This window comes from Pongo pygmaeus, chromosome 5 (genome assembly GCF_028885625.2).
Source record: "Pongo pygmaeus isolate AG05252 chromosome 5, NHGRI_mPonPyg2-v2.0_pri, whole genome shotgun sequence".
NCBI classification, from domain to species: Eukaryota; Metazoa; Chordata; class Mammalia; order Primates; family Hominidae; genus Pongo; species Pongo pygmaeus.
In genome coordinates, this window is record NC_072378.2 from 161,907,178 (window position 1) to 161,929,483 (window position 22,306).

General features: G+C 43.2%; 1 protein-coding gene across 5 annotated transcripts in view; it reads right to left on the reverse strand.

Annotated features, from left to right (window-relative positions):
* AGPAT4 (1-acylglycerol-3-phosphate O-acyltransferase 4) overlaps positions 1-22,306 on the reverse strand; it is a 143,769-nt gene that overhangs the window by 96,235 nt on the left and 25,228 nt on the right. For 2 of the 5 annotated variants that reach the window (XM_054490495.2, XM_063666822.1), the window contains exon 2: positions 4,900-5,166. In XM_054490495.2, the coding sequence (XP_054346470.1) occupies positions 4,900-5,077 (178 nt within the window). In that variant the 5' untranslated portion in view covers positions 5,078-5,166. Of the gene's footprint in view, positions 1-4,899; positions 5,167-13,632; positions 13,727-19,895; positions 19,948-22,306 lie in introns of all 5 variants that reach the window. The other 3 variants (XM_063666820.1, XM_063666821.1, XM_063666819.1) reach the window with 3 other exon arrangements.

Here is a 22,306-nt window from a genome sequence, read left to right on the forward strand (position 1 = left end):
CAGGAAAGCACACAAAACCAGCAGGTCGCACACCTTTCAGGGCGGAGATTCAGAAACACCGGCCTCTAGTAGGTCTCATTTTATGACTCATGTGCCAAAGACTGCTCTGTCCCACTAGCTTGTCTTGTTAGGTTTTCAGACCTACCTGGTGACACCTTGGTCGATAAGCACATGAACAGATTCAAAATTGAGGCACCCTTGCCCAGAGGAGGGGCTAAAGCACAAGTCCCCAACCCAAATGGAAGACCTGACTGCCTTTTTGCCCCAAGGCTCGGCTGGGTGGAATATCTGCTTCCTCTCAGGAAAGCAGAGTTGAGGACTCCCATTCTCCATGGTCGTTAATTTCAGACAGGTTCTAGTAATCACATGACTTGCTCTGCAGTTTCTCCAGCAGCTCGGAGCTCCCAACCTTCTTACACGCACAGCCCTTGCTGGCGCTGTTCCTGACTTGTTACCAGGCCCCGATCCCACCTTCCAGATAGGAGCAGACCAACTTCTGCCAGGCCTCCTGGCCACTGCCAAATCCCTTCTCGAGTAGCAAATCTGAAGTCACTTATACATCCTGAAGTACGTTACAAATGTTTATTATTATTCCAGCGAGAAACAGATATCATTTTCACCACTACATGCAGTAGTGTTGTAAGAGGCAATATAGAGCTTACTCTCCTTTTGTGAGCCTTATACAAATACAGCGGCAGACACTCATCAAGTGTGGGGTGCGGTGGGGGTGGTGAAAAGGAAGTAAACAACTTCCCAAGAGGAAAATAAAAAATTCTAAACCCTTTATTAGAAAACTATCGGAATCTTGGTCAACTCTATTCCATCCCCTTTACTTCAAATGTAGCCGAGTGTTTTGAAGTTACCTGTCCAAGTGATGAACCAATGGGAAGAAAGATCAAGACACCCTTGCCCTTGCCACCTCCCCCCGCCACTCTTCCTCCTTCCATGGACACAAATTCCAATTTTAATCGTAAATTTGATGTACTTTAAGGAATTTCTAAAGCACTTTCAGACAGAGTATCTCATTCTGCATTTTGAAGCAGCCATTGTAATTGGCCCTGTTATTTGGACTCAGAGTTTCTGTGGCTTGCCAAAGGTGATGCAGCCTGTAGCAGGGGAGACAGGATGTGTAATTTTGCAGGCTGGTGCTCCAAATTCTCACTCCCTTTTTGCCACCATGTGGCCTTCCCCATTAAAGGAAGATGTGTAGCTGTGCATCCAACAGCCGTTTAAAACCATAAGCGTCACAGTCCAGGAATATTCAGTGGCAGGCTCCAGCTCATAGAGCCTGTTCACAGCAACACTGAATTTGGAAGCAGGGCACCAGGGCTGGGGGGTATAGAGGGGTGGTGGTGTCCACTGTGTTTCATTTCATTTCACTGGCCCTTTCCAGGACAATTAGGTCATTGGCAATCCTTCCCACCCCCTGCCTTGTTTTTTTTTTTTTTTTTTTTAACCCTGATATTAATAGATTCTCCTAATCTTTCTGTTTTGTTTTGAAACTCACAATGTCAGAGAGGTAAAAAAAAAAAAAAAAAAAAAAGCCAGTCTTGGCTACCTTTCCCTAGAGATTAAATGGCATATCCTGCTTAGTGGAAAGGCAATGAAATTGTACCCTTCACTCCACTTCTTCCAACTTTCTTCCTTCTTTTTACCTTAAAGAAGCTGGCTCCATCCTCCCTTCCTCCTTCAGCATGCCAAGCCAGTCTGACTTGGCCTTTCCTGCCTACAAATCTAGGCAAAAATAAGACAAGGCAACCCTCTCAGAATCATCCATCGAGATTACATTACTTTCAAGTTGTTATTCATGAGGTTGGTTGCTGCCACTAGAATAAAATTCTCTGCTCAGTGTCTCAGTGTGTCCTGCTGTTAGCCAGGCTGTCTTTACTGCTTGTTTTGTCTCTATTTGTCTTTTATATCAGCTTGGCCTTTTGCATGACAGCTTTACCATGCCAGGGCTGGTAACTGCTTTGAACTTACTTGGTAACATATCAAGCTCTTAACAAATATTCAATGAGAAAAGAGACAAAGACATAGCTCTGCTAGACGAAAGCGAACACAGAGATGGAAGGGCTCCGTGTCTCAAGGAAACATTTTTTTCTGCCTTTTCCTTAGAAAATCAGCTGCAAATCATGAATGCTGATGACTGTCTAAGCTCAGAGTGACTCATACGCCAGAAGACACAATTAAAGCCACGAACGGTTTCTATCTTAACTCAGAGGGAAGCAGAGGAGAGTTACAGCACAGACGCTGCAGAGTCATCTCCTAGTTAAGCTGCTGAATTCCCCACAAACTGTCTCCTCTGGCTGATCAGTAGCCCAGCAAGGCTTCCTGAACACTCTTTTTACATGGACTTGGTTACCGTGAAGTAATTGACAGAGAAGTCTGTCAATTATCTAGAGCAAGGAAAAGGAACCAGGAAAAGCGAACAGCCCTGCTAACACCTATGGGGATACCAGAAACGGAGAATCCTGGCGAGGATTCTCTCAAACCTGGGGATAGTTTGCACTGGCTTATCACCATGAGCTGCCCATGAGCCACCCAGGATCATCACCCTCCCTTTCTACTGTATTCTCTTTTTCCAGCAGCCAGGACTGCTCCTCTAGAGGGAGAAATCTTCCCTTCCCGCTTCAGATTGTTTAAAAATGCTTCTACTATCACTTGGCCCAAAGCCCTAGGAAGCCTTCCTCTGGGGACATAGGCAAAGGTCATTGCTGGGGTGCACCTGGATGGAGGTGCTTCCTCTGGGGAAGAAGGCACAGAGCATCACTGGGTATACCTGGATGGAGGCGCTTCTAGGTCCTTCAGTGACATTAGACTGCCTACCCTTCATTGCACCTGGCATTGAGATGCCAGTTGTCTTCGATGGTTAATTCTTGAGTTTCATTTGGAGTTTGTTCTAAATAATTTAATTAATTTGTGAAGGATAAAAATCTGCCTTGCTTCCGAATTTGTTGCCCATCTTAATTTCCACCAGAAACAAATACGCTAATGCATCCTGAGAAAAATATCTCCACAAGCCTGCCATAAACTTAGCATGTCTTTACCATCAATCAAAAGAAAAATATAGTACTCTTGTGGACTCTGATTCCAAATCCTGTTTCTTATTTCTTAACTCCAAATGAGAAACCCAATTCGTAACCATCCACTTGAAATTTGGGTAGGGGTTATGACAGTAGAAACATACAGGATTTCACATTGCAAACTAACAGATTTTGGAATCTCCATAGGTGTATGCAAGTCACATAAATGCAGGTTTCAATGAAAAAGCGTAATCAGTATTGCTTTGTTAAATTTAAATTCTGCTTAAATAGAGACCAACTGCTAGAGGGTAAAAAGACATTTAAAATTATAAACATCTTTTAAATCTCAGTCAACTAGCTCCTTTCCCTTGATTACACAAACTTATCTCTCTTCAAACAGCTACAGTTCCTGTCCAAATCATCTCCTACTGTCTGCCCTGTTTGGACAAGTTCTTCCTTTTTCTCTACCACTGTAGAAGCGTACATACTTGGAGACCAATGTTGAGTGAAGTCTACGGCAAGGAAAAGTACATTGCGTCGTATTGGATTGAATTGGTGGTTGTACCCAATAGGCCACAGGCAAACAGACTAAAGTTGCTGTTTCACAATTATAACTCAGTCTTAGGATCTTATGAACACTTTCAAGACATATTTCTATAAAGCATTGTAATACAAGACATGGAAGGTCTTGCACTTAAACTATATCCAAAATAGTATCAGGCCTATCTGCAGGTTCTGAGTTGGTGAAAAAAGTCATAAATAAAGATATGTCTATGACTTTTTTTCCTTACAAGTTAGTATTCTGAAGTTTAACAAATAAGACTGGATCAGTGGTAATCCATTTGGATAATTATACATAGCTTGAATTGTCTTGATTCAAATTCAAATTTGATCCTTTTATTTAAAGGGTATCAAAAATATATCAGTTATTTTGGACTCTTGGCATCATCTTAGATAGTTGATATTTTTAATAGACAAATTTTTAAAAAGCTCATATTTTGAAATATATTCATACCCACTTATATTATTATTAATATCACACTGCATTCTCTACTTTTAAGAATAGGTATAGGCTTAAGGCTAATCAATATCAACAGCAAAATGCATTTCTAGATGTCCCAATACACTCATTCATCTTTTCAATTGTTGAAACTCAGGCCAGTCAAATTAGTCATGTATGAAACAACCTAACATAATCAAACATACACAGACACATACACACACACAAATGAGTGTACTTAAAAGTGGAGAAATAGGAGTAAGGTTGTGGATTGTATCAATGTCAATTTTCTGGTTGGAATATGCTATTCCATTTGTGCAAGATGCTACCATAGGGAGAAACTGGCCAAGGAGTGTACAGAATTTCTCAGTATTATTTGTTACAGCTTCATGTGAATCTATTATCTCAAAATAAAAAGCTGAAGAAAAAAGGCAAGGAAGAAAACAATATAGTATACTGCCACTTAGTTTTTCAAAAAAATATATGTATGTATATGTATCTATATAGATATATACACAGAAAGATGAACATGCATTCACAAGTATAAGAGTTATATGTATACTATTTCTGTAAGGATAACTAAGAAATCATTAATACTGATTGGTTCTGAGGAGAACTAAAGAAACTAATGGAATGCGTATTTACTTTTCATAGTATACCTGTCTGTGGCTGTTGAATTTTGAGCTACTGGCATTACTCATTCAAAAAATAATTTTGGGGCATTGAGAACTAAATAGCCATTTCAAACCTAAAACAAAAACAAAACAAAAAACAGCTCAGCACACAAGGAAAGCCTAGTGAATCCATATCAAGAGCTGTAATTCTGATACACACATCCACAATGAAGACGAAAATATAGAGTCTTAAATATCTTACGGCTTGAGATGCAATAGGACAGTCTGCAGTTGATCTTCCGGAAGAGCTGCTTGTTAATTGGCCAGAGGAGGAGAGTGAAGAGCTGAATGGTGTTGATGATTAGCCCCGAGGCAATAAAGACGTAGCAGAAGACCAGGTGGCACAGGAACTGAGACTTCAGCAGTCCCACGAGGTCCATGATGCGTGGACGCTCTTATTCAGAAATAAATAAATACCCACAGTCAAAGATTTCCAGAAGGAAGAAAGATCCAGCACTCAGGAAGGCGTCTAAAACACAAACAAATAGGAAATGTTAGCAAGAACACAATGTGCTTTTAGAGTCAGAAAAAAAGTGCTCTGAAAAGAAAAATATACACTTGAGGTTAAACTCGTTGTGCGTTGGTTGATTTATCTTTATTTTGCAAACATTGATGTAGTGCTTACTTCCTGTCGAGCATAGTCTAAGCCCTTTAACAATAATCCTTCCTTTAATTCTCCCAATATCCTCTGAGGTTGGTACTTTGATTACAGATGAGGAAATTGAGGCCTGGAAGGTGGAGCCACTCGGCCAGTGTTCACCGCTTCCCAGCTGGGCAGTAGCTGAGCCAGCCACGGAGCCCTGGGTCCCACTTGAGTGACGGCTGCCCACAGGACAGGCCGCAAATCCAGTCTCCCCTCCTGCTGCCATGGAGGCCTGAGCCCCATTCTCTCACCCCCAGCCCCACGCCATCTCCCTCCTCTCATTCTCCTCCTCCAGATCCCTGCTCACCCCTCACTTCCAGCAGGACTGCCTTGAAGTCAAGCCTGACCTGGACAAGGACAAGGACATACCCAGAATGGGTGCCACCCCTCAAGCAACCGGGACTGGGGAAGCATTTACTTGAAAACCACCGCTGTTTCTCCAGCACATGAGAGCCATCATTGGTACAGGTGGGAGTTTAGTTTTTAAAAATATTTGTAGAATGATTTAGTGAAGGTATACAAGGGCTAAACTTTGAGGATATCAGTAAATACAAATAACTAGGAAGGTAAGAAAACTACCCCCACCACACCCTGGTCACACACACACAGACACACAGACACACACACAAACATACACACACACACATACACACAGATACACACATCCTTAAGGGTTCTCAAATCAGAAAGAAACTCAACACATACATACAGTTAGACTCACAGTCCTGTAATCAGTCTCCAGCTCAAAACAGAATAATGAAATGACTTTACAGTTTGGGAAATAAAAGGTTTCCTTTGAGGAAAAGGGCAGGAGATTCAAATACTTTGATGAAAAGGAAAGCTGAAAGCAGCAGACTCGCTTTTCCTGGAAGCAGAAGAGCCTGGCAGACTACCCCAGGAAGACGTCTAATGTTATGACAAACTTTCTAACAATAATAGTTGAGAGGCCCTAAAATTGTTACAATCTTTATTAATAATGAACAATCTGTGTACACATGGTCCTTGACTTATGATTCCACTGAAAATTTCCAGCTTTACGATGGTGTAAAAGCAATATCCATTCAGAGAAATTTTAATTCGAGGCCATACAACTATTCTGGTTTTCACTTTCAATACAGTATTCAATAAATTACATGGCCTATTCAGCACTTTGTTATAAAATAGGCCTTGTGTAAGATGATTTGGCCTAACTGTAGGCTAACGTAAATGTGCTAAGCATGTTTAAGGCAGGCTAGGTAAATGATGATGTTTGGTAGGTGAGGAGTATGCAATGCCTTTTTGACCTACAATATTTTCAATTTACAATGGGTTTATCGGGATGTAATCCCATCATAAATTGAGGGGCATCTGTAAGAGTTTCACACATATGATCTCATTTTAAGGCTCCTATGAATCCCACAAGACGAGTATTCTTATCATCCCATTTTTCAGAATAAGAAACTGAGGCAATGGTGAGGTTGGGCAACTTGCCTAAGCTTGCCACAATTGGTAACTGATCTTGGGGCTCAGTTTTAACTCTGAGCTCTTTCTCCTGCACGTGTCAGGGGTGTTTTGCTCCTGAGATGTGAGGCGGGAGCTCTCTTGGGCTCACAACTCCCTTTTGCAGAGAAGCCCAGAACTTCCCCCAAGGGCAGAAGACAGCACAGCTTTGAGTGGAGTCACTCCTGGGTCATGCAGGTTGGCTCTGAGGACGGTTTCGGGCATATGGAGAGTCACAGGGAGGCATGTTTGCACTTACTGGGACTATCCGGAAGGCAGGCTGCATTCCTGCAAGATTCCTATAAGTTTCTAATAGGAGGGAAATGGGAAGAAGCTTTTGGCCTGATTTCTCTGAAAGCATCTTAGCTCCACTGAGACATCCCATTCTCTAGGCCCCAGAAGCTCCACTCTCTGGCACAAATCCAGGCCCTGCAGGGTCTGAATCATCACATCTCTGGCCTTTCGCAGACGGCATTTCCACAGATATTTCCAGGCTGGAAAACTCCTTACTGAGTTTCAACACTCCCAGGCTCCCACTGAGGAATAGGCGTTAAGCTGGCAGCCCCCGCTCAGTGCACTTGACTTTGGGAGCCACATAAATAGGAGCGGTTTACATGGGTTTGCAGCTTGGCAGCAGAAACAGTTTGATGTTGAATATTCATGCAATTTGCTCATTGTCCCCGGATTAGCCACTAATAGCGTCAAGACAATCTGGCCAGGCCAAGCTTGGTTTTTCACTAGGTTTCTGGGGTCTAGCCTTTGTAAATTACTTGACAAATCCTTCGCTTTGCCAAATCTACACTAAGAAAAGGAAGCCAGCTGACATCAGAAATGGAGGGGGTTAAATGCTGCCTTCCTCAGTGTCCAGTTCCATATTAGGGCATTAGGAAGAAAAATTAAGAATTCTTTTTTCCTTATAAAATTTCAAGGTAAATTGAAATTTTACCGTGCCCTCGGGTAAAACCCTCACTAGCAATGCATGAACCAGGGTCTCAGATGGCATTGGTGAAGTGTAAAGAGGAACCCCAAGCAGATGAGCCTAAAGAGAAATCAGACAAGGCTTGGTTTGTTTTGGGTCTTGAGTTTCGGCTCCACTTCTGCCTTCGAGGCCCATTTCCTAGCCTGGTGTGGGGTGGTTGCATGTGGGCTGGAGAGTTCAGCTGCCCAAGTTTGCAGCTCTGCCCTATCTCTTATTAGTTGTGTATTGATACCCTATTCTGGGCACATTAACTATTCTGCACCTCAGTTTTTCCATCAGTAAAAAGGGACAACAGATTCTAATCAACATCCCAGGGAGGCTATTGCTTTTTGATTTCATGAAACTTAGGCGGATTCTCAAATTTATATGCAAATGCCAAAATAAGAATAGTCAAGGCATCCTCTGAAGAAGAAGGTGAGAAGTGCTTGAGTTGTTAAATAATTTAACTGACTTTAGAATGAGGGCTGATTATTAAAAGAAACATGGCTGAATTATATAGGGGTGTGTCTGGAGGACAAATGTGTGACGTATGTCTTAAGTTCATTCCAGATAGACGTTTTGGGGACCCATCTGGATTAGTCCATTCTCACACTGCTATAAAGAAATACCTGAGATTGGACAATTTATAAAGAAAAGAGATTTAATTGGCTCATGGTTCTGCAGGCTATACAGGAAGCACAGCAGCTTCTGCTTCTGGGAAGGCCTCAGGAAGCTTTTACTCATGGCAGAAGGCAAAGGGGGAGCGGGCATCTTACAGGGCAGGAGGAAAAGCGAAAGAGAGAGAAGGGGGAGGTGCCACACACTTTTAAACAACCAAATTTCAAGAGAACTCACTCATTATACAGTACCAACGGGGGTCGGTGCTAAACCATTCATGAGAACTCCGCCCCCATGATCCAATCACCTCCCAGCAGGTCCCACCTCCAGCATTGGGGATTACAAATTCATCGTGAGATTTGGGCAGGGACACAGATACAAACCATATCAGCATCTTTCCCATCTTGAATAAAACAGCACTTTCTCTTCTAACATGGCAATTAGCCAATTTCATGTCATGGTGAGGAAAAATGGTATAAATATCTGGCCAGTGGTGAAAATAGCTGGAAAGAAACATTTTAAAAATACTTTGCCTGTTTCCCTTTTAGCTTTGCAAGTACCTAGAATGTGACGGAAAGAGTCTTTCCAGCAAATCCACTTCAGTGGCTTATTATATGAGGCAAGAATATGACAAAGAACTTATGCTGTTTCTGAGCATATCAGAGCAGTACTTATAGAGTTTCTAAATCAACAGAGAACTAGGAAGCTGCTGCTATGCCATATTTGTGTGAAAAAAAAAAAGAAGATGTTTCTTACTATCAAGGCCAAAAATGATGAACTCATGTGCTTGACAAAGTAAATATGATGTATTGCCTTTTTCTGGGTTTTGGTACTTATGAAATGAAACAGCAGGTGTTTTCCCATCAGTGAGCTCAGAAGCAGCGTTTAACCTTTACTTTTTCCTGAAATTCACCCCATGACCTTGAGAGACCCTAGGGATGGGAGTGCAGGAGGCCATATCCTACTGGGAATTCTCTTTCAACAGGTTCACACAAAGAAATCTGGCTACAGAGGTTGGCACAGTTACCTCTGGGGGCAGACAGGTGACCCGATGAGGGCTTAAAGCATTAAAAGGAAGGGGGAGGCCGGGAGCAGTGGCTCACACCTGTAATCCTAGCACTTTGGGAGGCCCAGGTAGGCGTATCACTTGAGGTCAGGAGTTCAAAACCAGCCTGGCCAACATGGTGAAACCCCATCTCCACTAAAAATACAAAAAAAAAAAAAAGCTGGACGTGGTGATGCGTGCCTGTAATCCCAGCTACTCAGGAGGCTGAGGCAGGTGAATCACTTAAACCTGGGAGGCAGAGGTTTCAGTGAGCCGAGATTGTGCCACTGCACCCCAGCCTGGGTGACAGAGTGAGACTCCATCTCAAACAAAAATAAATAAATAAAAGGCAGGGGGAGGCTTCTCTCCAGATAACGAGTCCCAGACAAACCACAACCTAGTGAACTAAGGCAACATGCAAAAGGGATTACGGAAACAAAAAGACATTTTTAAATCATAGAGAACAGGAAAAATGTCAGGAAACCCTATCTGGATACATTATTGGAATTTTCCAGAAGGCTGCATCTGACCCATGAGCTCAATATACATCACCTGAAAATGACTGCACCAGCATTTAAAACATAGACAAAAAGCAGTTGTCACTAGGAATCACAACAAGTTCAAGGAGACATAATCTAATCCAAATTACCTTTATTTCCCAGGCCACTGGTAGATTAGTAGATATTGAATTTAGCCAATCATTTGGCAAAGTCTCTGGCAGTCCTCAAGGGCACATATTGAAAAAGTGTTGGCTATGAGTCTGTGTGAAAGGAGTTCATGGCTATTTGAGAAAGTGGGTAACCATCATTAACATTAGCAAGGTTTCTTACTGAATACCAGAAGGAGTCTCCTTCAGCACCACTTGGACGTAAAAACTGAGTCATTCATATAAGGATGGGAGAGACAAAGGGGGTTAAATACATAGCGGATGTTGACTATGAGCCAACAGTGTACCAAAGGGGTTAAGTCAGCGGGTATAGACCTTTAGAGAATATTAGAATACACTGAGTGGGAAAAGTTCACAAAGAAGTATAATTCTTAACTGTAAAATAATAATGTGCATATATGTCATTCATACCTACATCTATTACTATATCTATAACTATCTATTAATAGTGGCTAAATGTTGGCAGAAGGATTATGGCTGATCTCCTTTTCTTCTCTGTGTTTTATAATCCTTTTTTATGCCGAGAATGAAATCCACCCCATTCTGGGCACAGAACTGGACAGAGTCCGTTTCCCAGCCCCCGTGAAGGTTAAGTGTGGGCAGATGATGGGCATATGCCACAAAGGTGAGACGCTTACAAGTCTCTGAGGGAGAAAGGGTACACTGCTTGCTAACTTGAGGAAGGACCACAGGGTTGGCATGCTCTATTAAAGTGAGCAGAAAGGTGATCATCCAAAGCACCAGACAAGAGAAATTCTGAAATGTGCAAGCAACGCGAGACCACCTGGAAGCCAAGCACTGCTATGTGTTGGGGGGGTGGGGGTGGGGGGTAACGGGAGGGTGGAGGGTGGAATGCAACATAGTTGTTGGAGCTTCCTCTGTGGAGAGGGCACCGAGAGTCAGGCAGTCTGGCTACAAATCCAGGCTTGGCCACTTTACAGCTATGGAAGTTGATTAACTTACTTGGCCCTCACTTTCCTCATGTGTAAAATCAGAACAATAACTTCAGCATGAGGTGGTTGCAAGGATCAAGTATAGTAAAGCATTTGAAACACTTGCCAGGATGCCTGGAAAAGGGAGCACCCAAGTAATGGGAGATTTTTCTATCATTTGCAAGAAGGCAAAGAAGGAGCAGCTAAGACAGATGACTTCGTCTCTCCTGGGAAAGCCAATGAGACAGTCGTCAACTCAGTTTTCCTTCTCTACACATCTAGATCAAGACATTGTCTCTGATTTACCTGTAACGTGTTAAAGCATCCTCCCCCATATGTTTTCATTCTAACCTATACTTTTCTGCTAGTGACTCAGAAATGGGAAATAATGCAGTCACAAGCACTCACATGTACTTTACCTTCCTTAACTATGTAATCTTCCCAAAGCGTGGGATGGAGATGAGGTGATAGGGTTTGGCTGTGTCTCCACCCAAATCTTACCTTGAATTGTAGTTCCCATAATCTCCACGTGTCGTGGGAGGGACCCAGTGGGAGGTAATTTAATCATGGGAGAGGTTACCCTGATGCTGTTCTGGTGATGGTGAGTTCTCATAAGATCTGATGGTTTTATAAGGGGCTTTTCACCCTTTTGCTTGGCGCTTCTCCTTCCTGTCAGCATGTGAAGAAGGTTGTGTTTGCTTCCCCTTCTGCCATCATTGTAAGTTTCCTGAGGCCTCTCCAGCCCTGCAGAACTGTGAGTCAATTCAACCTCTTTCCTTTATAAATTACCCAGTCTCGAGTATGTCTTTATTAGCTGTGTGAGAATGGACTAATTAATACACATAAGAATATGTTAAAGTGCAAGCGAGACAAACACTCTCACTCTAGCACTGAATTTCTCAGGTACCATTTGTACCATGAAGTTCTACAGACACAGACAGCCAGGCATACACACTCCAGCACAGCGTTTGGTTGATGGGACTCCTGAAGTGAGTTATGTATGGTGTAAGGCAGATGGTACCATATGCTGCCCAGCCTATGTTGGTGAAAACATAAGCAAATGAAAGAAAACTCAGAATTTCCCCATGAAAGAATCCAAACCGCATCCTTCTCTATATAGAGAGCTGTCAGTTTAATGCATTAAATTAGGCAACAAGATAACCTTAGTTAAGACTTCATATTCTGTCTTATTCAAAATTCTGAAACTATTAAATAAGCATGAACTTCAGTCATACTCAGGAAGACAGGCTAAACCTGAAATGGGATTAACTCTGCCACTAGCTAGATTTAAAAGGTATTTATTTGTTTGTTTTTAATATATATTCACATTGCAGCACTCAACCAGGTCAGGGTTGTAGAAGAGGCAAAACTTTCTTTCTTCCGAAGAAATCAGTCCAAGAAGAATTGCTGAAATAATGCTCCTGCCCATTTTAGCATCATCATTAAAATCTAAACACATTATTGAAGCTCTTTTGACCTCAAAATCCAGAACATACAAAAAGAGATCAAAGAAATGAATGCAAATTCTTTTATACTACTTTTTACATTCCAAACTAGGCTTTTTGTTTTTAATGATAATACTCCATTCTACGGAGATGAGGTAGAATGGGACTCCTAGCCTCAGTGTGAGTACAAATCCATCTTTTTAGTAAGCAATTTCACACACATATTAGGGCCTTAAACAGCTTCATACCACCTAATAGTAAACCAATTTCTAACTATCTTAAGGACAAAATTAACTTTCAGAAAATTCCCTATGTATAAAGATATTCAACCACTACTGTTTCTAATGCCAAAAATTAGAAACAATTTGTATTTCTGACATAAGGAAACAAAAAACTGAATTATGGAAGACCCACCAAATGGAATAGGTAAAGTGTCACTAAAATAGGTTTGTAATAAAATGGATACATTTTCATTATGATATTAAGTGACAGGATACAAAATCATGTGGGGAAAATAATCACAACTCTAAAAAAAAACCGGAAGAAAAGAAAGCCTTACCAAAACACTAACAGCAGTTATCTTTGTGTACACACACACACACACACACACACACACACACACACTTATACAAGTCTGTCCACCTGGAAGCCTGGGCTGGATTCAAGACTACAGCTTCAGCATCTTTATCCTTAGGAAGAAACTGACAAGGCACACTCCAAGATCCCTTCCAAGCCAAACACACGGCTGCCTTCCCAAGGCAAGCTTTTTCCTCTATGCCACTGCACTCTTCCTCAACAGTGATTAAGAGATCCAGCTCTGCCACTCTTCCCCAACTCCCATCTACAGAGAAGATTCTCAAGTGGCCCAGGTTAACCAGACGAATAAAAGAAAATAAAAACTTCAGGGACTGGCAAAGAGAGCAGCACAGCTAAAGTGGGGGCAGCTGGCAGATTCTGTTTCTGAACCAATATTTTGGTCTCCAGGACACAGAATCCCCAGGTACTGTGGTGCCCACAGAGGAGAGGGGAGTGGATACAGTCCCAGGAGAAATGAGGGCACTGGTGTCCAGCACACACTACATTCAGATCACCAGCACTCTTTCAGGTCGGATGAATGTGGCCAAAGTCTCCACCTGGGCAGCAACTACCTTGTGCAGGCCTGAGGAAGGTGCTCAGTTCTCACTCCTGGCAGACAAGGCTGGGTTCAGTTTTGGCTCCCCTGGAGTTCAGTTGGCCTAATTCCTACAACCAAACAGGAGAGAAAGTATTCTAGACTGGATTTAACTGTCTTTGAGACGAGCTCTAAGTAACATAGTCCTCAATTAAAAAATAATCATCATCGGCCAGGTGCAGTGGCTCACACCTGTAATCCCAGCACTTTGGGAAGCTGAGGTGGGCGGACCACGAGGTCAGGAGTTAAGACCAGCCTGGCCTACATGGTGAAACCCCCATCTTTATTAAAAATACAAAATTTAGCTGGGTGTGGTGACAGGCACCTGTAATCTCAAGCTATTCGGGAGGCTGAGGCAGGAGAATTGCATGAACCCAGGAGGTGGAGGTTGCAGTGAGCCGAGATTGCGCCATTGCACGCCAGCCTAGGCAACAAGAGTGAAACTCTGTCTCCAAAAAAAAAAAAAAAAAAAAAAAAAAAAAAAAATCATCATCTAATGGTATGGCAGAAGCCTATACAAAATTCACGTATTTTAAAATTTCATAGAATAGTCCTTTGTCCAGTACATGATGTCTGTTAAAACAAACCAAACTCTGAAGAAACCGTAAATCATACTTAACTTTTTCACTATGTCCTCTAATAAATAACCTTTAGTCCCTCTTCAAAGCCCCACTGTTGCATGATAAAAACTCAGGTCTATGGAAAACTGATGCTTCTAAGTTTATATTTAATAGTTGGTTCTGAGTAGCTTGTGAGAGAAAAACAAATTGGCAAGAGCTTTTATACCTAGTCCACAGAAAGCTAGACTCAGAAGCAAACACAGATGGAAAACCTTGGTAACTTATTCTGTCATGAGAAGAAGTAAGGCAGAAGGAAATTAAGTGTTCTCTAAGGCTTTCTGTAGCTTTAACTGCTATGAGATGAAAATGTTTTTGTTTTTGTTTGTTTTTGAGATGGAGTCTCCCTCTGTTGCCCAGGCTGGAGTGCAGTGGCGCAATCTCGGCTGACTGCAACCTCTGCCTCCTGGGTTCAAGCAATTCTCCTGCCTCAGCCTCCCGAGTAGCTGGGACTACAGGCATCCACTATCACGCTCGACTAATTTTTGTAATTTTGGTAGAGATGGGGCTTCACCATGTTGGCCAGGCTGGTCTCGAACTCCTGACCTCAAGTGATCCGCCTGCCTCAGCCTCCCAAAGTGCTGGGATTACAGGCGTGAGCCACAGCACCTGGCTGAAAATGTTTACAGTTAAACATCACAGGGCTTCTGAATCATAACCAGTGCAGCAGCATCAGTATAAAAAATGTTTAGCGTATATTATCCCATTAGTTCTCACAAAAACTATGGAAGGTATTGCCATTCTCACATTACAGATGTGAAAACCGAGGTTTAGTTAGAGGAGGTGAAGTGTAAAGGGCTAATGGTGAGTAACTGTGGGGGCCCGGCCTGGGCCAGTCTCACGCTTTTAACCAGTCTCACACTCTTAACGCTGCCTATAAGACAAGAAGCCCAACATGCTAGACTTCATGAACTTCAGCCTTCCGGGACGCCTGGGATTTCAATCCATGGTCTTGTTTCTGACTGTTGGGGTGCTCATGAGTATTTAAGTGACTTCCCTTTCACAGTCAGTCCTGGGGAGCCTCAGTGGCACCTTTTCTCCAAGTAGAAGGCCACAACCTCCAAACCCCATCCAGCTCGCCCACAGCCTCGTGGGGCTGGAGGGTGCAGACCTCAGAGTAGGTACACCTTCTGAGGGTGCCAGCTGGCTAGATGCATTTCCAACAACCGAGGGTGTATGAGCTATTTTAAACAATGCTCAGCAGAAGCATATTTTAAAATTATGCTCAGTCTGTGAAGTCTCCAAAAAATTTTATCAACTCCTGATGAAAAATCCAATATGATAAATCCAAACAGAAATGAGAAAAATTAATCTTCCAAACAGGGGAAACGTCCACAACATTATATTCTGGTTAATAAGGAAACTTTGGCCGGGTGCAGCGGCTCACACCTGTCATCCCAGCACTTTGGGAAGCCGAGGTGGGTGGATCCCCTGAGGTCAGGAGATCGAGGCCAGCCTGGCCAACATGGTGAAACCCCGTCTCTACTAAGAACACAAAAATTAGCTGGGCGTGGTGGCACGTGCCTGTAATCCCAGCTTCTCGGGAGACTGAAGCAGGAGAATTGATTGAACTCAGGAGGTGGAGGTTGCAGTGAGTGGAGATTGCGCCACTGCACTCCAGCCTGGGCGACAGGGCCAGACTGTGTCTCAAAAAAAATTTTTTTTAATTAAAAAAAATAATGAAACCCTTTCAAACATGGAAAGAAGGCAGAATGCATGTTGAAATTGTCAATTTCATCATCATCATTGCTGCTACGTGGCCGCGGCTGTCAGCTCAATACTAAGCCTGTGAGGGCTGGAACGACATGGGAGCTGGGGACAGTGAAGGGGCAGCTCTCCCCTTGGGGTTACCAAAGTAGGGAAATGGCCCAAGACCCGGCCCTGGGCCGGCAGAAGCAGGCGTGAGGTGGCTGGCATCCCCAGCCGGCACTAAAAACAAAAAGAGAGAGCTTTATTCAGCACCTAAACCACCTCCCACTCTACCCCCACTGTCACCAAGGCAACGTGGTCAGGACTGGCAGCTCACGTCAGAGCCTTGGCCATCCTGCGCACTTGGCCTGCGCACCACAAGGCTGGGTGGCCAGAGCCTGCAGGAGAGGCCCTGTTTCCTAGCTGTGCAATCTTGGGTCAGTAGCTTATGCTCTCTCAGCCTCCGGGTCTGCATCTGCTAACGGAGGTGAAATTCCCTGCCTCCCACCGTGCTGTAACAATTACACACAGGAATGCACAGAAACAGCGCAACGGCTGCAGGAAGAACCCTCAGTTGAAGTCCTTGCCTCCCTCCCGGGCTGACCGGTCTCCCTCCTTCCCTCGACCCCTTCTCCCTGACCCCCAACCATCACCAGCTTTTCTTACTCACTTCTCCACTGTGGATCTCATGATCCGTTTGTTTATTTCAATAAGATTTTCCTCAGGTGGACATTTTTATCCTGACATCCACTCATCTCCAGGGTGACGCTGAGCTGAAGTGACTCCTAAGACCCTCAAAGCCCACTCACAAGTTTTAATGAAATGATTATGTCCTTATTCCCAGCCCAGAGGAAGGCAGTTCAAAGTCATTGGTTTTGAGGCTCTCTTCCTAATAACAGGTTAACTGTCAATTCCCTGCATAAATCTCATTGAAGAAATGAGTTGCATATTCGATGTAGGCCTTGTTTCCACCTTGTGGAAGGGAAATAAACACTGGTATTGAGAAGACCAAGACCCTCATCACTTTGGTGCTCTCTGAATGTACCTGTGTTTTCCTGATCTCAAACAGACTTACAGCGAGGAGCTGAGGACACGATTCTAACAAATACAGAAGATGCAAAAAACAGGTAGGTCACAGCGCCGTCTGCCTCCTGCAAAGAAGCAGGAAGTCTTCCAGGCAGGGGTGAGGACGGGGCTGACACCAGTGCAGACAGTGCGTTCCTACATCACCAGCAAATCGTGGCACCAAAGAAGACTTTTAAATAAAATCTGATCTTTAATATTTCAAAATACAACAAAAACAATAAAAAGCCTTTAAAGTTAAGGTTTATGGTGAAATTTAAAATGTTGGCAGTTTCCTTAAGCTTATTTTATCATTTAGTATTTTCATGTTTAATAACCATTGGGGAAAGGGTTACAAGCGTAATCTTTTCCGTATTTCAGCACTCTACAACCTTTAAGCTGGCTCCATTATGGCTAAACAAACTCACATTTTGATGCTGTGTCAGTGGACCGGCCAGGAGACCATCAGGATAATAATACTGAACCACTAAACAGAGATAGCGAACTGCATTCTCTGACATCTCCGATCCAGTAAAGCCGACAAGGTTGCACACATCTCTCCCTTTGGTCTGGCCTAGCCCACCTACTCTGTCTGGGTCAACTGATCCAATAAGAGTGACTGATGCCTTCCACCACTTAGCCTAAGATGAAACACTGTCTTTGGCCCCCTGAGCAAAGCTCCTAATCAGTAAAGGTCACCAACCATAGACAGATGGGCCAAAACCCCAGGCCTGGGGAGTCCCAGTGTCAGAGGCAGGCTATCTCAGAAAACCAAGGAGATGTGAAGTGATAGCAACCAGAGCCAAAGGCCACGTAGCAAAAGCACATGAGCATGAGAACTCTCCCGCAAATGCTAACTTAATTTCGCACACATGCCTACTAGCAAGCCGTACACCAACTGGCAACTTATTTTGCACTGGCCTACGCCAACCAGGGTAGAAACCTCCTTGGGAACCGAGAAATTGCGACTCTATTCATGGTGGAATAAATAAATGCAGCAGGGGAGGTAGCCAGTATTTAGAGTCAGGGGACCTGAGTGTGATTCTCGATCATCGATCCTCATCCCCTTGGTCACGTCACCTCTGCCGTGCTCAGCTTCCTCCTTTGTCAATAGGACGTACTGACATACACGCCGGCCCCACAGGGGTGGTGGGAGATTTCAGGAGATGATGGATGTGGAAGCCTTCTGCAGGGCAGATGCTTAGGCATCGGGTATCAGTCCCAATTTTATGGTTCTGGAAAATGGGAAATGGGGCCACTTGTGCACGTGCCTTTAACCACAGTGCTTCTGATTCATGGAAACTAAGGTGGCATTAAGCACCCTAGAGGGCTCGCCAGGAGTAGAGCTCAGAGGAAGCACTCTGCTGCCTCTATTGAGGCCACAGGAGCTCACTTTTAGTGGGGTGGTTCAGTGAGGGACTGCTCAGGGGAGCAGTTTAGGGGGACATAAGCAAGTGGCCGTTCATTTTCTTCTGCATCTCAGATACCAGAAACTGGGCTCTTTTCTCTTTGGTGGGCCCTCCCTCTCCTCCTCACTGTCCATGAAGTGCCCTCAATCCTTGAGTTCTCGGAGATCCTGTCATTGCCAATCCTAGTTTCTGGTAAGGAGTGCGAGGAAGGCGGGAGAATCAATGTGGCTGGATTTTAAATCTCTCATTTCTTTGATTTTCATAAAGGATGCCAAATGAACCCAGGCAACTTCCCCAACTTGATTCATGCATAATGGACCTGAAGAGAGACTTATTAGAAAACAAATGCACTTAAATGCTTTTCTGACATGAATCATTTATTGAAGACAGAATTGCTGGCTTCGAGTGCCCAAAATAAGTTGACTTGCAGTATCCTTGTTTCTAGATAGCTCTGAAAAATGGCCACAAGAATACTGAAGTACTTGGATATGAAGGATGCTTTTGAGGGCATTACAGACTGGCTATTCCTCGAAAAGTTTCATTAGCAGCAGCAGTGATCAAACGTGTCAGGGCCTTCTCTCTCTTTTCTTACTTCAGTCATCAAGCTCAGAGCAAAAGATGCTTGGAGAAGTGGTGAGGTTCTTTCCAACTTTTAAGCAGAATCCAGGACAGAGTTGTTTAATTCATGCATACATTCATTCGTCCATTGAGAAATATATTCATTCATTAGGTTCCCATCCAAGGAGCTACCCATTCATTCATTCAGCTAAAAATTCATTGATTCGTATTTAAGTTCTACTATATACTAACATTGCATTAGACTTCTGAGCACAGGCACAGGGGATTCTTTTTTTTTTTTTTTTTTTTGAGACAGAGTTTCGCTCTCGTTGCCCAGGCTGGAGTGCAATGGAGTGATCTCAGCCCACTGCAACCTCCACCTCTCGAGTTCAAGCAATTCTCCTGCCTCAGCCTCCCGAGTAGCTGGGATTACAGGCATACGCCACCACACTCAGCTAATTTTGTATTTTTAGTATAGACGGGGTTTCTCCATGTTGGTCAGGCTGGTCTTGAACTCCCAACCTCAGGTGATCCACCACACCCGGCCTAGCACAGGGGATTCTTACAGAGACCCTTGCTAGGTTTTAAGTGGTAAGTACCATGCCCAATAAACTAAAGCACTTACTGAGTAATATACCCTGGGCCGGGATGACTTCCACCCCTTCCACTTCTTACAGAACAGATGCTCAATAAATACTGATTCCATCTGAGTCTCTAGATGACCTAACATAATTTAATTTTCATAGTGGTAACACTGAACTGTCAAAGACAACGCAAAAGTAAGAGCATAAACTGATAAAGTCCTGGGTTTCTTTCCCATTACATTAAGCACAGGGCAGATGACGCACCAAGTTATTCTCCCTGCAAAATCCACGCAGATGAACCCACAAGATTGCTCTCCATACCTTTACATGCTGTAAGCAGCCAAGTTGAGTCCTCTTCCTACCAGCCCTGAAACTGCATGAGGCAATATGTTAAACTGACATGAAATTACTCAAATAAAAGTAAATTACCTGCAGAATCCCCTGTAGATGAGGAACTCAGATGTTGGTTGAGGAACACAGAGGCGACTTTTTTTAAAACAAAGAATCTTCTGTTAAAACACAAATCCAGTGAAACTAAAGGAAATTATACTCGCCGTGTAAATCACTTAGGCAAAGCCAGGAATTTCTTGAAAGGTAAAGTCACTCCATTATAACAGTAATTCATTATACAAAATGTGTACAATTCTAAAATGTAGACATTTTACCACCTAGAACAGCTATTGACAACATTTTGGTTTGTTTTCTTCTATTCTTTGGTGAATACATAAAGCTTTCCCCTCCCCTTTGCTAGATAAAACCATTTCAGAGGCTTTTTTTATGTTTAAATATATAGTAGTTGAACTCCTTCATGTTAAAAACTCTCAATAAAGTAGGTATTGAAGGAACGTTACTTAAAATAATAAGAGCCATCTACAACAAACCCACAGGCAACACATCATACCGAATGGGCAAAAGCCGGAAGCATTCCCCTTGAAAACTGGCACAAAACAAGGATGCCCTCTCTCACCGCTCCCATTCAACATAGTATTAGAAGTCCTGGCCGGGCCATGGTGGCTCACACCTGTAATCACAGATTTCAGGAGGCTGAGGTAGGTGAATCACTTGAGGTCAGGAGTTCGAGACCAGCCTGGACAACATGGTGAAACCCCATCTCTACTAAAATACAAAAATTAGTCAGGTGTGGTGGCACATGCCTGTAATCCCAGCTACTCAGAAGGCTGAGGCAGGACAATCCGCTTGAACCCCAGAGGCAGAGGTTGCGGAGAGCTGAAATTGTGCCATTGCACTCCAGCCTGGGCAACAGAGTAAGACTCTGTCTCAAAAAAAAAAAAAAAAAAAAGTCCTGGCCACAGCAATTAGGCAAGAGAAAGAAGTAAAGGGCATCCAAATTGGAAGAGTGGAAGTCAAACTATCCCTCTTTGTAGATGACAGGATCCTATAGCTAGAAAACCCCAGTCTCAGCCCAAAAGCTCCTCAAGCTGATAAACAACTTCAGCAAAGTCTCAGGACACAAAATCAATGAACAAAATTCAGTAGCATTCCTATACAGCAACAATAGACAAGCCAAGAACAAAATCAGCAACAAACTCCCATTCACAACTGCCACAAAAAAGAATAAAATACTGGCCGGGCACGGTGGTTCACGCCTGTAATCCCAGCACTTTGGGAGACTGAGGCAGGTGGATCATGAGGTCAGAAGATCGAGACCATCCTGGCTAACACGGTGAAACTCCGTCTCTACTAAAAATACAAAAAATTAGCCGGGCATGGGATAGCGGGCGCCTGTAGTCCCAGCTACTCGCGAGGCTGAGGCAGGAGAATGGAGTGAACCTGGGAGGTGGAGCTTGCAGTGAGCCAAGATCGTGCCACTGCACCCCAGCCTGGGTGACAGTAAGACTCTGTCTCAAAAAAAAAAAAAAAAAAACCTAGGAATACAGCTAACCAGGGAAGTGAAAGATTGCTACAAGGAGAACTACAAAACACTGCTCAAAGAAATCAGAGATGACACAAACGAATGAAGAAACATTGCATACTCGTGGATAGGAAGAATCAATATCGTTAAAGTGTGCATACTGCCCAAAGTAATTTACAGATTCAATGCTATTCCTATTAAACTACCAATGACATTCTTCATAGTACTATTAATAGAAAAAACTATTTTAAAATTCATATGGAACCAAAAAAGAGCCTGAATAGCCAAGGCAATCCTAAGCAAAAAGAACAAAGCTGGAGGCATCACAGTATCTGATTTCAAGCTATACTACAGGGCTACAGTAACCAAACGGGCATGGTACTGGAACAAAAAACAGACACACAGACCAATGGAACAGAATAGAGAGCCCAGAAATAAGGCCACACACCTACAACTATCTTATCTTCAACAAAGCTGACAAAAACAAGCAATGGGGAAAGGACTCCCTATTCAATAAATAGTGCTGGGATAACTGGCTAGCTATATGCAGAAGATTGAAACTGGACAACTTCCCTATGCCATATACAAAAATTAACCCAAGATGGACTAAAGACTTAAGTGTAAAATCCAAAACTATAAAAACCCTGGAAGATGACCTAAGCAATACCATTCTGGACATAGGAATGGGCAAAGATTTCATGACGAACACACCAAAAGCAATTGCAACAAAAGCAAAAATTGACAAATGGGATGTAATTAAACTAAAGAGCTACTACACAGCAAAGGAAACTATCAACTGAGTGAACAGACAACCTACAGAATGGGAGGATATATTTGCAAACTATGCATCTGTCAAAGG